This window comes from Peromyscus californicus, unplaced genomic scaffold (assembly GCF_007827085.1).
Source record: "Peromyscus californicus insignis strain IS unplaced genomic scaffold, ASM782708v3 Scaffold_6__1_contigs__length_162567912, whole genome shotgun sequence".
Classification (NCBI taxonomy): Eukaryota; Metazoa; Chordata; class Mammalia; order Rodentia; family Cricetidae; genus Peromyscus; species Peromyscus californicus.
In genome coordinates, this window is record NW_026294584.1 from 47,839,255 (window position 1) to 47,856,454 (window position 17,200).

Below are 17,200 nucleotides of genomic sequence, written 5' to 3' on the forward strand. Positions count from 1 at the left end.
CCTAGCTATCCTGGAAATCACTATATAGACCAGGCTGGCATTGAACATAACTTTCACTCTTTAAGAAGAAAAATATCCCAGATCCCAAGCCTTTAAAGAGTTAAGTCCCTGTAGCATTTCACTGCATCTGTTGGCTCTACATATAATCTCCAAAGTCACTAAATCCTAGCACTTCCCAAATTATAAAGGAGAGATGGAAGTGTTTACATTCCCTTCTTGGGTGCAACACCTTGAGCTTTTTAGTTACTCTTCTACCCAAGAGTCTTTGCATAAGGCTTCACAGGAGGTATATGCCAGAGTGAACTCAATTTACAGTTGTGAAAACATTATACATTGAAAAAATACCCCCTGCCCCCAAGTAGGTAAAGGAGAGAGAGTCAATAAAAGAAGAAAGGAGAGGCAAGACACCACACCCAGATGTGTCTTTGGAGCCTCAAGTTTCACTACCAGCCATCTTGACACGAAAGTATAAATTAGTTTCAAATAGAAATAAATTATGATCATTTCTGTCAATGTTATGGCTCTAGACCCATGATTACTATTTTTTTATTTTTGAATTATGGATCCCTTTGATAGCCAAATGAAACTAAAGACCCTTCTATAACTTGTAAATTTGGTATGTTCATGGACACATACCCATCTTGAGATACTCTCATGAGAGAAAAAGGAAGGACACAAAGATAAATGCTTTCTCTTTGAGTATGGCATCCTACCTCTATAGAGGAGATGATCATTCCTGTCCTCCCGTGTTTACAGCATGTGTGGTCTAGTTCCTTCCTGTACCAGGTTGTCCTTGTGTGTTTGGTCCAGTGCTTTCTCTCTAATCTGTTATCAGTACCTGACATGACTAGCTTCCCACCTTATATATTACCATCCTAGTGCAAGAGTTTAAAAGATTAAATAGAAGTGGAGTTATTATCATAGATGTAATTGTATTAAGGATCCCACACCAAAGATTAGCAATAACAGTTCCTGGGGTTATTGATGGCCTCCTAAAAAGTGACAGGACAGAAAAGTAATACAGGGGACTTACAAAATCAATGGCTACTTCACCTCCTATTTAGTAAGTGACTTATAGACTTATCTAAGAAAGCAAAGAAGGAAAGAATATGACAGTTAGTATAGATTTTGGTGATCACCTTCTTCTCTTTGGGTTTGGTGGATTTGTGTGGTCTCAAATAAAAACCAGATTAGAAGTTAAGAAATACATATTTTATGTCATAAATAAAATACTAGTTTAGTTATACTCATTAAACCTTCTAAAGCTTTGCACACATTCCTCTGGTAGTATTCCCTCCTATAATTTAGACCTAGGACCCACCATGTCAAATTACAGCTAGTCGTGTGACCATCTCCTGGAAGGAGATAATGACTCGGAACCCAGCAAAGCAGGAATGGTGAAGCGCTGAATCTGTGGTTCCAGCAGAAGGGAGGTAAAGTTTCAGTGTGGAAAAGGCCACCAGAATCCTGCAGATGTGTAGACTGTCAGACAAACCATCCAAGGATGATAGGATACAAAGATAGGTCAAACAGGGATCTTAGGTCCTGTCCACAAGGTATCACAGTGGTGACCTGCAGCTAAGTTCTGACCCACACCATGGTGGTTTCTATTTTTCAAATTATAATTTGGGCACTTTTTTGAAGTATAGAAACATACATTCTTAAATGTATTGGTTCCAGTCCTTCTTTCTTTTCTTATACCAGCCTCTTCCGACATGTGTGGTTCCATCTTGGCCCTTCAAGACATCCAAGTTTGACCTTTGGGGCTCTAGTTAGACTGATCCTGAGCCCAGGATATCAGAGCATTATCTGAAAGCAGCATCCAGTAGGAGAAATCCTATAGTAACTTCTGATTCTGGATGAGATACAATTCTCAACCCATTTTTTATTCTCACCATGGGTAGATAGAGGAGAAATCTTAGGTTTGTTGTTTGCAAGTATTTCTCTTGTGGCCATGAGAACAAAGTCAGAGAGAGTTTTTTCAACAAAAGTCTTTATCCATAGTGAAACCCCCACAAGTAGAAGAGTAATCCACAGGACTACCGCTAGTGTGTTGAGTTCTACAACTCCAGAAGAAAAGCCATACAAGACTTAATAGTTATGGCCTCATTTTCAGAGATGCCAAGAATTACAGGTGCTCAAAATTATCATTATCCCCCAGAAAATGAGCATATTTAAAATTAAACATCGTCCTGCCTTGTGTATTTTTCTGGGACATTCAAGCTACTTATGAGTAAAATTTATAGACTTCCAGTATAACTTTGTAACTGGAATTCAATTCTGAATGTTTTAGCTGGTTTGTCTGTTCTTTGTGTCTAAACTGCATGTCATGTAGCAATTGAAGTGCTAACATGTCTTTCTTTTTGTTTAAAAAGAATGATGTCTTTCTCAGCTGGCTTCTCTTCTTCACTCTTTCGTCTCTGATTGACTGGAAACCTGCCTTTCCTGCCTTCATTTCTCCCTCTTCTCCCAGAGTGGGTCTTTCTCTAACATATAGGCTGGTCAGGTAATTCCATTTATATTTCCTCTTTGGCTTGAAAATACTGGCTTACAATGTGGATGTTGATATTTTCTTAAAACACCTTATTTAAACTCTTTAAGTGATCTTGAAAAATTCATCAACACTACTTCAGGGAAATGCAATCTATTTTCTTAAGTAGGAACACTCATGTGAAAGAAAAATATTTGTCATCTATGAATCAAATAAATAAGCAGTTATACCCACTTTTCAGAGCCTCTGCCAGCATGTTCCTTACTATAGCTGCCAATGTTTTTAGGTCTTCCAGACAATTTGGCAACTTTTACCCACATTGGCAAATGTAGTGGAATTCTTTTTTTTTCTTTTTAAATATGATTTGTTGCCTAATGTTTCCAAGTTAAATAGGTATCGCTTTCTAATAGAAGATCAGGAATTCATGCCACAAGTCCATAAACTCAATAAGAGTATGACAAATCTTCATATGGCATTATTTAACAGTGCACGTTCAGTATTGAGAGGCCAGTGCTCTGTGTCAGAAATATGTTCATCAAAACTGAGTATGTTCATCAAAACTGGTATCTATGGAAAACTACAGTTGCTAGCTTTGCCTTCCTAATGAGAAAGGGCATTGCCAAAGTAAGCAGTCCTATTTCAGTAAAACACATTCATTTTCTCCAAACTACCCGTGCCAAGTACTAATATAAGCAAAGGCTGGAATAAAAGTAAGTGGAAACAGAAATTTGGATCCCTATCCAAATGAAATTAATTATGAGGTAGTAAACAGGAACCCATGGCTGTATAACTATGATGGGTCATATTTTACTGTTTCCTTCCCAGGATTCACACATGTTCTTAACATACATCATCAATTGCCCACTTCTCTTAGGGTTATCATTTGTGACACGTGATTATTTTTGTGGGGCTAGGTTCTACTAATCCACTTCTGAACTATACATTTGGCCATCAAGAAACAGAATGATTTTAGTGTCTTCCTTCAGATTTCCAGACCCTAAGACAGTGATCCTGTATAAGGGAGTTGTTAGGGCATGAATAAAACACTACAGGGAATGAGCTGGGGAGCTGTGTTAGAGAGCACAGAACTATGGGGGCTAGGAGAATTTAGTTCCATGCAGACACTACAGAGGTCAGGTGCTTCCAAGTGCACTCCCTAAGCCACAGTGGGCCTGAGAAGCACTCTGACCTTCCAGCCTGCCTCTTGAGTAGGCAACATGGACGTCTGTAGCCAGAGAGTTGTTAGTGAAGAACCCAGATGCTGTATGCATTTCCAGCCCATTCTCATGAAACAGGCCAAGGTCTGTTCACAAGTCAGAAGCTAGCGGTTCTTCCATTTTGGACAGTAGATGTGGTAGCTAGCTTACATAGGCCTAGCCAGAAATCATGAATGGTCACCTATCATCTTTTTTTTTTTCCTGTTTTCTTTCATTAGGACTTGAGGCCAGGGGATGTATCTGGCAAGCGAAACCTCTGGGAAAAGCAATCCGTGGACAAGGTCACTTCCCCCACTAAGGTAATATCCTGGGGGGAGGGGGGGTCCTGTGTCAGCAGTTGATTTTTTTTTCCTGACGAATCATGGAATAAGATGTCCTGGGGTCAAATGAGAAATATTGCTGACTCACAAATCTGTGCTTGGACGACCATCAGTTTCTATGTGTAGCTCAGAGAAAGGACAATTTACAAAGCCATTGGCACTGCCTGTTTGTCAGGCTTACAGCATCAATGGCTCAGTCACGGAATGGGTTCCAGTAAGACAGTTTCTGAAGAGTTGCCACAGTTGTGGAAAAGCTGGCCAAGAGGGCCATATGGGATAAGCATGGGCGATCTTTCTTGGCAGGGTCCCTGATTGGCTACACAGTTATTTAGGGGAAAACAAATCTCTTGGGAGAAATTGTGTGTCTCCTTCATTGGCTCCATTTCTAGAACTCTCCCAGGAGACATTGCCCACAGCCTCAGACTTCAGGCAGCTATGGGGAAAAAAATGTTAAATAGACAAAATATGCTATCCAGTGAAGACTAATGGCTAAGAATGCTTGGTCCTCTAGGAAAAGGGTTTGCATATTTTTTAGAAACACACTCTGGGTGGTGTTTAAAATACACTCAGAGAATAACCAGTACTACTGGTTGTATAAGGAGGTAATGCACTCCTAATTGTGGCCTTTCCCCATTTCAAGAAACAGATCCAGCCTGTCCCCCAATAGGAGAAAATTTAGAAAGAGAACTCAGCTCAGTAATAAGGTGAGAATAGTCTGCTTCCAAGTACTGCAGAACCCTAGGATAGAGACTTCTTCAGCAAACTCCAGGCTAATGAGCTTCGTGAAGGCAGCTAAAGGACCACTGTGATCCACTGCAGTGAGGAGTGAGGTCCCCTTTTCCTGCATTCTGCACTCTCTTCAACCTGGTGCAGCTGCCCAAGTGTGCCTTTCCACCTTCTCCATCAGTGGAGATTGCTCTTTTGATCCAGCCCAGCCTCTCTACTTAAAGTGACTTCTAAATACTCCCATTATCCAAATGATTGCTAAGTATGCTAAAAAGGACCCAGTGATGATCACCACTGCCAACCACCAAGACTGAGGGAACAGCTACTGTTTGGCAGGAACGATTACTGTCTCATGTGATCCTCCAGCTACTGTGAGAGGCAAGTGGTAGGATTATTCCCATTTTATAGCTGAAGAAAATGAGGCATTGAGAAATTAAATAACTTTTGTAAAGGAACTTGTTAGACAATGTGCACTGAGGGGCAGGAAAGACGGCTCGGTTGTTAAGAGCATTTGCTGCTCCTGCAGATGTTCCAGGTTTGATTCCCAGCACCCACAAAGCAGCTCACAACCCTCTGTAACTACAGTACCAGGGATCGGCACCCTCTCCTAGCCTCCAAGGGCACTAGGCATGCAGTCAAAACACAAACATAAAACAAAAATAAAAATTTTTATGTTCAAAAAATACCTACACTGATACTCAAGCACTCTGCTCTAAGCCTACATTCTATTTATTTATTTATTTATCTATTTATCTATCTATTTATTTATTTATTTATTTATTTATTTATTTATTTATTTATTTATTTATTGAGACAAGGTTTCTTTGTGTAACAGCCCTGGATGCCCTGGAACTCATTTTGTAGACCAGGCTGGCCTCATACTCACAGAGATCAACCTGCCTCTGCCTCACAAGTGCTGGAATTAAAGGCATTTGCCACCATGCCTGGCTTCTGAACCTACATTCTTAACCATTACCCATATTTTTTAGAATGTACATTCAGCAGAAAATGTAATGTTCTTAAATTCTCTTCATAATTTTCTATTGGTGGCAGGGAAAGTATGATTTTTTTTTTAAGCACAAAGAATGAACTTGTGGGCCTAAGACTCAAAATCCTGGTAGCATAGATATATCTTCCAAAGTAGTGGTCCAAGTATTATGACAGCTTCCTTTCTGAGCAGGGGATGTTGACTATCTACTGTCACAGGTATCAGAGGCCCTGTGGTCACATTCAGGCTATGGAAAGTAGAGCAAAACCACTCTGAAATGGTGGGACTAAAAGGACACCTCTCACATACAGGACAGCAAGGAGGGTGCACCTGGGGTTGTGCAGCATGGTGGTCCAAAGTGGAGGGGTGCATTTCATGCCCCATGCCTCCCTCACTAGCCTCTCCCACTGATCTCTTACAGCCGTTATAGTAAAACCCCAGACCTAGCTGATTTAATGAGCCCTTAACAGCAGGTGAGGGGTTCCTGCTCCAAAACATCAAACTCCCTACTTATTGTGTGACCATTCCCTTGAAATGAAAATACACTGCACTTTGAAAATGCAATCTGTCTTATAATATGTTATTACCTCATCAGGGACTTTTAGCAGCTGGATGAAGGGGAGAGGAATGGGTAAGAATAGATTAAGGGTCAGATAAGTCTCAGGGATCAGTGTGTAGGGGTAAGAAAAAAAAGATGGCTGGGGTATATAGGAGAAAAGCAGGGATAAGCATATCCTCTGTCATAATTACATGTTGATGTGGCCTTAACTGAGCTAACCAGTCATGTAAAACACTGGAAATTCCCAGTCCGTATTGTAGAGCTTAAAAGCCATCTTGAATTTGAGTGTCTTGAGAAAAGATGAAGGTCAACATAGGAAAGGAACATCCAGGAGAAAGAAAAAGTAAAAAAAAAAATCAGTATAAAGATGGAGTGAAATGTCACACTTGAACAGAATGCCAGTAGTACCCTTCCCTTTCTCGTTGTTTATATTTACTCCTATCACACCATGAGTCTTTTTAGTTTATTTTTCTGGCAAAATCTGTCCTACTGAAACACTGTGGGCTGCTGATTTAAAGTTCTCTTCTCTCAGCAGGTTTGAAACAATCGGAGAAAGAACCCAACTGCAAGACGTCTTGCTGGGCCAGCTCAGTTGTAGGGGGCTAATTGCTCTGTTTATATTTATGTTGATTTACTAAATTGGGTTCATTTTCCTTTTTTTTATTTTCCAATATCCCAGTAAACCCATGTATATGCTCACCATATTTAATAATCACAACTAGAGATGTTCATGGTCAAAGTACTGCTTTTGCAGAAGAGCCTGTTTCTAAAGAAACTCATGCTGTGAAATAGACTCGCTACTGTCTACTGTCATCTGTACAGTGACACCAACCACATTGGAAGTCAACAAAAGGAATTCGAGGTTAAGATTATCTGAGGAATGTATGCAGTATCTAGTGGGGGAAATGAACCATAGGTTTTGTTTTGTTTCAATAAAGACATCATGTTTCTGCACTTTAGACTAAAGCATGGAAGAAATTATCAAAGAAGGCAATCGAAAATATCCGAAAGTAACCCATTTCAGATCTGATATGGAGCAATAATGATTGTCTTTTTTTAAAAAAAAAAGATATACTGTTGAGATATTGCTTTTTTATGTGCTGATTCATAGACCTAATTGGATGATTATTTTAGCTGACAGTGGTACTGATTTTTTTTTTCAGGTTGATTGCTTTGTGGATTTCTTTGGTAGTGATAGTAGCCTGAACCACATTTAGATAACACAACTATGTAATGTATGTGCATACATGTATACAAACACACTAATGGTAGACTGCTCTTAAATGTGCTAGACTATTATATTTAGTAGTATGTCCTTGTAACTAACCAATATCACAGCTTTTGGAGGTTAAAATCACAATATTATATTAATATTTCATATTTGCCAGTAGAAACATGGAAGTTAGGTATAGCTATGTTCTCAATGCCCGATGACTTATAAGAAAAAAGTATTTGAAAAAAGAGATTAGAAGTGTCAAAATCAGTTAAAATTTCTTATAAGACATAGTATTTAGTTTATAATTGAGGGCAGTCTTGAAGTCCAGTGTGAATTTTATTAAGTCTACCATCTGGACCAAGCTCAAAGCCTACTTATTTGTTAACAGTGAAGTTCCCCAAAAAGTGACCTACATGATATCTAAGGTTTCTTCTTTCTCTACTTAAAGCCAAGCATTTTGGTGACAGTATTGCACAAACCAGAATTCGTGTAGATGCCTAAACAAAGACCAACTTTACCTCGTGTAGAAGCAGACAGGTAAAGTGAGCAAAGGCATGGCAGGGCTTCTATCTTTATGTACTCAGACTTTTTAAATTAAAATTTTATGTCTTTATTAGTCAGTTGGTACTGTCCTAAGTTGATAATAGCTTTAAATTTCAAAACTATATGTAAATTTTAATAGTGTTACTTTCCCCCTCAGGGGTCTTTAGGAACTCCACCATTAAGACATCATGTCTTCATTCTTCCTAGTAGATAATGAAAAGTACTCCAGCATCTTACAAAATGTTCTTATATAGGCCATTCTATGCATACAGTGTCATTGTACAAACTCATACCTCAGCTGACTTAACCCAAATTATCTTAGTCTCCATTCCTTCTGCATTGGGAGAGCCTCCAAAATAACCATTTCTAATCCACATATTTCCCTTCAAGAGAGAAAGGTTGGCTTGAGGGGTAACTGCTGCCTTGAAAACTCTGTTCTTCTCATGAATTAGTAAGAGTTAGTTGGGTTCCTTAGCTTTTAGCAAACTTGGGCCAAAGGAAGGAAAGCCACTAAGACTACACAAGTCATCTACCCATGACAGAGTAGACATAAGTCTATGACAAGATAAACTAGAATGCACAGGGTGCACGTGGAAATGACTTCCATCATTGGAGTAAAATGGATCAAAGTTCAATTTAAGGCTGATGGTGAGGGAACATGTGTTAGAGCTTTGAACAAAGGTCTTCTGACAGCTATTATCTAGGTTTTTTTTGGTTTTTTTGTTGCTTTTAAGAAAGTTCAAAGTTGTGAAAGAATGTCTTGATCCTAAATTTTATTCCAATATTTGGATGACATGAGTTTTAGGGTAGAATTTTGTTCTGTTTGGATTTCATCTTTGGGAAAGCAAATTCCTCATTTACTTGTTCAATTACAGCTCTCTGTTATCTTTAAGAGAGGAAACTGCACGTTGAATAGCGTGTTCTGTGAATCTGCCATTGTTAAAAACATTATAAACACTTGGTATTTTTCACTGATGACTGATCGCTGCAATAAAAATATATTGTGAAATGCATCCACAATAAATGGAATTCTTCCAAATATCTCTGCCTCATGCATTTTTCTTTGCTCTATTGATTGTGAGAAATGTGTCTATAACAATAAGGAGGATGGCAAGGTGCTTGCACTTCACTTTGAGTGTTGGTTTCACTCTATAAAGGAAAAAAGCATTTTGAGACAGGATTTCATGTAGCCCAGGCTGCCCTGGAACTCATTATGAAGCCAAAAATGACCCTGAACTCCTGACCTTCCTGCCTCCGCCTCTCAAGTGCTGAGGTTACGAGTAATTGTTAGCATGCTTGGCACAGATCAGATTTTAAAGTATTTCTTACTACAGGGAATTTTCTAACCAAAAGTGCCCTGAGGTGGACAACTGACAGAACATTTAAAAAATTCTCCTTCTAAATAAAAGTAAAGGCTAGGTGCCCAGCATAAGCTTGTGATTTGGGGTACTCAGAGGCTGGAGGCAGGAAGAGGCATGGATTTTGTGCATCGTCTTGTTCCCAGCTTTAGAGTTTGTGTGTCAGCTCATCCCATCTCAGCTCCACAGATAATACTGACCCCCTGCTTCACTCCACTTCAGATTTAATAGCAGAATTTTTGCTGCGGCATGTTGTTTTAAGGAACACTCACTATATTTTATAAAATATGCACGTCATTTAATAGGTCTGGACAGGTCCCTGAGAGTGCATTTCCAACGATTCTGATGCTATGGTGACTCTGCTGTTTTGCAGATGTTGCTTTGAGAAGCCAGTTCTTCCTCCCCCTCCTCCTCTTTTCCCCACCCACTTAGGTCTGTGTGAGAATGTGCTTAAACGTTGTCAGTGACGACAAATGAGAGCACTGACTAGGACCAACACTTAATGCTCATAACACTATTAGGTAGGTGACATTATATTCCTGTTTACAAGGAAACTGTGGCATAGAAAGGTTAAAGAATTTATTTTAGGCCACCCAACTAGGTACCATAGTTTCAGAGTCGACACCTACCCTGCTGTGCCAATGGTTCTCAAAATGGAGGTTACAACCAGGTCACCTGCTAGACTTGTGGAAACAGACTATTCTACTCCAGTTTCTGATTCTATAAGTCTGGGGTGGAGCCTGAGAATTTACATCTTAAAAAAATAGCAAATAATATTAATGCTACTGGCTCCATGTCAGGATACCTGGAAAACCACTGTGTTATGCTAGAAGAGAGTAACAGCTGGAACTTGTCCCTCATGTTACATGAGTGAAATAGAGGTAATTGCTTAGAACTTGACGTGCGCTTCACCCTTTTAAGCCTACAAGAGAGGTACTAGTCTATTATCTCCATTTTACAAGTAAATTAATTGAAACATAAAGAACTTTTAATACTTGCCAACAGTCAGTGAGCTGTTAAGTCACAGAATACTTGACCACTAGTAATAGATTCCTAAACCCACACTCTGAATTACTACACTCCCCAATCTGGCACATGAGATTACTGCCAGATAATAACTGTGCCCTTGAGGAGACCTCATTGTGTGTGCAGATGGGGACAGGAGGCCTGAAGAAGTTGCTCTCCTCAGGAAGTCCACAGACAAGCATGTGAGACCAACCATGTACGCTGTGACTTGACCAGGTAAAGAGACCTTTGTCCTTTTGGCCCCGGGATGTCTTAATCCCAAACCAACAAGAGGCAAGACTCTTGAAGGGAAAAGAGAACATAATGAAGGCAAGTTTATGGAATGACCCTTAAGTTGAGTCTTGGTTAGCTGCTGAGTGGGACAGATCTCAAGATCTGGGTTTGGGAACACTTTGAGAGGTTTGGTCATTGAGTGGGTCATCCTAAAGCCAGACAGTGCAAGGAAGGGGCAGTCTCTGCACCTCTGGCTGCATTCTGGCCAGCCTCTGGTGCCCCGTTCCCAGAATGGCTTCATCAACTAAACTGTGTGAAAAGACCTCTAAGTCCCCATGATACCTAACTTCTATGATGTCACAAAGAATGACTGCTCTGGTCACTTTGTTTTCTTATCTAGATCTGTTTAGTAAATTCTAAATGATAAATTATTCAAAATAAGTTATATTCCTAACATAACTTACATTTTTGCCATTTCACCAAAATGAATTTTCCTCCTGATGCCCATTCGGAGATTATGCCTTCGCAGTAATACAGCTTTAGTTTTCTTTTCCTTTTTTCTTATTCTTTGTTTTTTGTTTTGAATACTGTGAGTCCTACTGGTATAGGAAAGTAGAATAGGGAAGTTACTTCAGGCTGCATGTGCTTCCGGAAAAGGTACATACTGGCTATATGAGTCTGTCCAGTAGCTTTCGGTGGTGAGATCACACACAGAGAAGGGAACAAAACTCAGTAAGTCTTTATGAGATTATTCCAGACCTCATTTTCATTTTAACTTAAGAGCAAAGAATCTAATTCCTAGTATGTGCTACTGTCTGAAAACAAATTTAAAAAAAAAAACGTTAAATTAAAAATGTAAAACCAGGAGACGGTTCAGTGGGAAAAGGCACTTACCATCACACCAGACAACCTGAGTTCGATCCCAGGGCCCACATGGAAGAAGGAGAGAACAGACTCCTTCCAGTTGTCCCCTGACCTCCACACATGCACTGTACCATGCATGCCCCCCCACAAATGCAATACAAATAATTCTTAAAACTCATTTTTTAAACCTTTAAGGCAGACACTTCAAAAGCTATTTTAAATTTAACTAGAGGAGAGGAAAATCCATCTGACTTATCTTTCAAATGACACTAGTTCCAGCCAGCACTTCTTTCACAGCCTCTGGACTTGCTGCCTTTTCCCCCTCAACAAGGTCTTCTCTGGTCATCCCCATGGCTTATTCTCCTGTTCAAACACCGCCTGGGCAGAGGACTTCCCTAGCCACCTCATCTGAAAGAACTACACTGCCGTGCCACTCACCTCCAGCACTTGCTATGCTCTTTACTCCTCTTCATAGCGATTTTCATCTGCATGGTTCTATTGTTTTCTCTGCTTTTTTCCCATTAGAACGTAATTCCATGAAAAACTGTTCTGCTCCCTGCAACAGCCTTGTACTGCCAATAGTCTGTGATGTGAACTAACCAGTAAAGGTCGGGTGCATAGTGAATGAATGTGATTTTCAAAGTTTGGCTGAGTTTCTAAGTCATTCTCTGATGCACTAACATCATTCTTCTCTATAAAGATTCGTTGACATATGCTAATGTGCACATATGGGCATATATATGTAGAGAGAGATATAATTTAACTCCTATCTAGTTTGGCTATGGTTCTAGAGATGCAGGTCAAGGGAACACATTTGGTGATGGTCTTGCTGGCAGAGTTCAGAAACAGGGAGCGTGTCTCCTCTGGTCTCTCTTATAAAAGCCACTAAGTATTAATTATGAGGAGGCCACCTTGATGGCCTTTGAATGGCCCCACATATAAACACAAGTAGGGTTAAGTTCTGTCCTTATAATTTCACAATGGCAAGTAAATTTCAGCACCTGGACCTTTGAGGATACCCTCAAACCACAGCAAAGATTTTCTGAGCAGGTCACCTTTAGTGATGTACATATGGCATAAAACCGAGCTCACCAAACTATGAAAACTAATTTTCAAATGATCATGATCTAAGGTACACTTTATTTCCTCAGATCAATGTCCAAAAAAACACCAAGTCCCAAGCTTTTGTATTGCTGACCCAAACACATTTTCAGAAACTTACCAAATCTCGAGATGCTAACCCATTTCCATGCTTAAATAAAAGTGCTTCGTCTTTATTTCACTTTTCAAGCCTATTACCCCTGTTTCTACAATATCACAAGTCTGAGAGCATATAATGTGGCCCATGAGGGCACCAAACACCTATTTGTTCTTTGTCTTTATGGGTTTTTAACTTTACTTGGAAAATTGTTCCAACTCTATTACCCACCAAAGTTAAAGATGACTAATAAATCAGGATGAGATGTACAAAAAAAAAAAAACTCTTAAGTCTGTTATAGGGTAGCTCATTGACTTAAATAAGGTTTTTAAAAAAAGATTTTTTGCTTGTAAAATGCTGGCTAACAAAGAATTTCTAATTTAATGAGACTTTCTGAGAGTCTGCCCTCATATAACCATGACCCCTCCAAACCAAGCATTTAAGTTTCATTTCCAGGCTAAGGACGGATTACAATTATGCAGAATGGAAGTCAAACTTTTAACTCCAAGTACAATTACTGCCTTCTTTTTCTGGATGAAGAAAGTTTAGTCCAGAAAATTAACTTGCCCATGGTCAGGCTGTTAGAAGTCAAGTTGAGCCTCAAGACGCAAGCCTTAAACAGTACGTTCTACTGCCTTCTCTGCGCAGGGACCTAGCAAACAAGTCTGCTGTCACTCAGAACAAATGGCTGTCCCGCCTTCCCTCTCTCCAGCCTGCAACACTCCAAACCTCTCCAAACCTCCAGAGTTCCCATCATCGCCCTAGCGTCCCTCTCCCGCCAAAGACCTCACTCCCTTCGTAGCAGTCGCCGCAAAGTGAATCCCTAGAGCTGCCCGAAGTCTCGCGAGAGTACAGCCGTCGCCCCGGCAACAAGCGGCCCGCTCTCCATGGAGGGCGTGGCTGCGGCCGCTGAATTACGATGGTGTTTCCTCTGGCCCTGTGGTCTCCGGGAGTCTGGGGGACGTCCTGAAGTACTCTCCCGGCAAGGGTGGAACGTCCTGGCTGGCTTGAAGAGGCCGAGGGAGCGAGGCGGGCGGCAGGGGAGCGCGGGAAATGCGCCCCTCAGCGCGGGGCGGCGCGGGGCCCCAGTAGGCGTGGAGGAGGCTCGGCGCGGGCCCCCAGCTCCTGCCCGCGGAGAAGGCTTGGCGCGGCCGCGCGGCTCCTCGTTCGCGTCCTCCTCAGGCGTGGCCCGGCGGCCGCGAGCTTCCAGCCCCCCGCGCTAGCCCGCCTCACCCGTGCACGTAAGGAGAGGGCGGCGGCGGCCGGGTGCCTGGCCGGTTGTCTCTATTTCGAGCTGTCATCCGGGGCTGCAGCTCCTTCCACCCCGGGGCTAGAGCGTCAGCGTCCACTCTGAGATGTCGTCTAGGAACAGCTGTCCCGGTTGCAGATGTTGCTTATGATGAAGCTTGCGAGGCCTTCTGTGCGGTCAGCGCCCCCCAGACACGCTCTGCTGTAAACCAAGGGCTGTGAAGTCTTGTCCCTTGCGTGCAGCCCACGCTCCTAAACTCTTGTTCTTATAGGTAACATAAACCAGTAGTTGTTAAATTGGTAAATTCCTTTGGTATCCTCCAAAGCGTACAATCTTGGCAAGGAGTTTTGATGATTTCGTTGCTTGGTAGCAGGCTTGCCTTGAAAGCAGCCGTGGTCATCTCCAACAGAACCTTCGGGTACATCAGTGCTAATGATGTAACTAACTATACAGTAATGATCAAAATTAAAGAGAAACTCAGGTTGTAGACACTGAAACTTTTGGGGCAATTGAAAGTTAAGGAGGAAGAGAAAAGTTTTTAAAGTATTGCAACATTTTATTGCCTGAATAATTATACTTTTTCTTGCTGCCTAATTTTTAATGCCTGGGGATAATCCTGAAGTTACTATTGCTGTGTAGTGTTTAATTACAGATATAAAATGTAAATGGTTTGGCTATGCGCTGTGAAAGTTTTTCAACTAAATTATTTACATGATTTATCTTTTTTTAACAGACTTTTTTCAGTTCTATTTTTGTTCATTAAACATATTGACAGGTTATAAATTTAGTTGTCCCCTCCATCTCCTCCCAGATTCACCTCCCCATTCCCTGTGCACTCATCTTTGTGTCTTCATTTTAATTTTTTATTTAATTAAAATATAATTACATCATTTACCCTCTTCCAACACTCTCAGATTCATAGCCTCTTTTTCATTATTATCGTTACGTGTGTGTGCAAATAAATATATAAATGCAACCTGCAGAAGTCTATTGAATATTGCTTGTATGTATATATTTATAGAACTGACCATTTGGTATTGGATAACCATTTAGGGGGTTTGTCTTTACTGTAGTAGTGGATAGTTTCCTCAAATCTTTGAAATTGTAATTAATTTCCTGTATCATCATTAGTTTAGTTTTTAGAGATCTGTCACTGTTAATTAAATACAATTATATATGTTTTGGAGTATTCATTTAATGTAGGACATACACACCTTGACTTAAAAGAAAAGCTGTCAAATAATTTCCTTAGGACTTTGTCAGCCTCCCCACATAAGAAAAGAAAGTTCAAGGCAGACATTGGAAGACATGTCAGAAGATTCAGAGGAGGAAGACTATTCAGACAGAAGTATCAGTGATGACGATGAATCGGTATGTCTTTCTCTTTTACTTTACATAATTTGAGATAAAATGTATTGTAAATCATATATTCCCAATTAAAACATTGTAGAAATAATGTGATGTAAAAATAAAATGGAGGATGAAATCATTGTCGTGGAAGTTAGAAAATAACTTGACTGAAAAACTTATTTTGTAATATACCCTAGCTAGAAAGAAATAAAAAGAATTGATTTTTCTTGAAGCAGCTGTTAACTTGAAAGTGTGGAGGGGGAATGGGAAGGGTTGGGAGGGACGAAGGGGGCTAAAATTTTAGATCTAATTCTATTTCAATTAAGAAACTTTTTTTTTAAAATAGGAAAAAAGGATTTTTCTTGAGAAAATACTTGGGTAAGATTATTCTGGATTTTATTAAATTTATATATGTAATCATTAGGGATTTTATTTTTACAACCCATATCTACTTAACTCCCTTAAGTGCTAATTATGTTACAGCATAATATGCACCATCCTAGAACCACTGGTGTTCCTGCCGGTGGTCTTGTGTTTCTGCACAGTGTGTGAATATGCCTCTCTAACAGCAGAGGGGAAGGGTGTGGAGAGTGGAGAAAGGAAGAGAATGGGTGTAGTGTTTGAAAACCTGTGTCTGGTCCTACAGCCTGTTCTAAGAGAGTTCCTTTTAAAAGAATAATTATAATATATTTAAAGTCCCAAAGTCATTCAAATGATATATAGTTCTCCATAATTTTCTGTGTTTTTGTGTTCTCATTCTCCAGTTGTTTTCCCAAGGGTTCCCAGGATCTTTAAACTTTATTCCTTCTCTGCAGTCATTATCATGGCCATACCCTGTGGAAGAAGAGAAATAAAGATGCAAATTTTAAGGTTCCAGTGGATTGGAACTACTGCTTTGGGGCCAGTTACCCAAATAATTGTTGAAGTCTTCCATTTATTAAAGACACTCCCAAGTACTCAAGTAGATGTTAAACAAAACTCTGGATTTTGATATTATTGGTTCTTCAATTTTAAACTTCTTTTGTTTCAGGATGTGGATACATTCATGAAATTTGTAAGTGATGATATTCATCAGTGTACAATACTAGCAGGTTTGAACTCATCTTATTTGTCTTTTCAAACTCCCTTTATCATGAAACCTTGAGTAGATAAAAAGTAGTAGAAGGAAACTGAAAAAAATCCAGATTTAGTAAAACAGTGCTTATTTTGGTGGGTAGGGAGGAAGAAATATATCCACTTTGGAGTTTAAACTTTTCAGGATGGTTTTAAGTAACCCTGGTTAATATTAGAAAGTAATGAATGAAATTAAATGAAAGCAATGATTATTTGTGAAGGACTGTTAAACATAAGGAGTTACCTTTTCATTTTATTAAAAAAATAGAACTGTTCTTTAAAGGCATAATGAAGCTTGAGTTTTCCTGCCTGGCCCACAGGGCAAATGTCTCTCACCTGCCAGTCCCACAGCCGCTCAGACCCAACCAAGTAAACACAGAGACTTATATTGGTTACAAACTGTATGGCCGTGGCAGGCTTCTTGCTAACTGTTCTTACAGCTTAAATTAATCCATTTCTATAAATTTATACTTTGCCACATGGCTTGTGGCTTACCGGCATCTTCACATGCTGTTTCTCATCTTGGTGGCTGGCAGTGTCTCTCTGACTCAGCCTTCCACTTCCCAGCTTTATTCTCCTCCTTGTCCCGCCTATACTTCCTGCCTAGCCACTGGCCAATCAGTGATTTGTTTATTGACCAATCAGAGCAACACATTTGACATGCAGACCATCCCACAGCAGCATAAGCTATAACAAACACAAAGTATTAGAAATACATATTTATTTCAGTAATATATAGTTGGATAAGTAGTTTTAAAAATAAGGTTAT

At 40.0% G+C, this 17,200-nt stretch overlaps 2 protein-coding genes across 36 annotated transcripts in view; both read left to right on the forward strand.

Annotated features, from left to right (window-relative positions):
- Cald1 (caldesmon 1) overlaps positions 1 to 9,101 on the forward strand; it is a 189,862-nt gene extending 180,761 nt beyond the window's left edge. For 5 of the 9 annotated variants that reach the window (XR_008214573.1, XR_008214576.1, XR_008214577.1 and 2 more), the window contains 3 exons: positions 2,376 to 2,506; positions 3,927 to 4,007; positions 6,837 to 9,101. Coding sequence is in view for 3 of the 9 variants with exons in the window: in XM_052721739.1 (XP_052577699.1) it covers positions 3,927 to 4,007; positions 6,834 to 6,842 (90 nt within the window). In the remaining 6 variants the exon portion in view is untranslated. Of the gene's footprint in view, positions 1 to 2,375; positions 2,507 to 3,926; positions 4,008 to 6,833 lie in introns of all 9 variants that reach the window. The other 4 variants (XM_052721739.1, XM_052721737.1, XR_008214574.1 and 1 more) reach the window with 3 other exon arrangements.
- Positions 9,102 to 13,591: 4,490 nt separating this feature from the next.
- Agbl3 (AGBL carboxypeptidase 3) overlaps positions 13,592 to 17,200 on the forward strand; it is a 103,314-nt gene continuing 99,705 nt past the window's right edge. For 8 of the 27 annotated variants that reach the window (XR_008214570.1, XM_052721723.1, XM_052721728.1 and 5 more), the window contains exons 1-3: positions 13,603 to 14,239; positions 15,221 to 15,339; positions 16,349 to 16,409. Coding sequence is in view for 23 of the 27 variants with exons in the window: in XM_052721723.1 (XP_052577683.1) it covers positions 15,277 to 15,339; positions 16,349 to 16,409 (124 nt within the window). In the remaining 4 variants the exon portion in view is untranslated. Of the gene's footprint in view, positions 15,340 to 15,664; positions 15,697 to 16,348; positions 16,410 to 17,200 lie in introns of all 27 variants that reach the window. The other 19 variants (XM_052721715.1, XM_052721711.1, XM_052721712.1 and 16 more) reach the window with 8 other exon arrangements.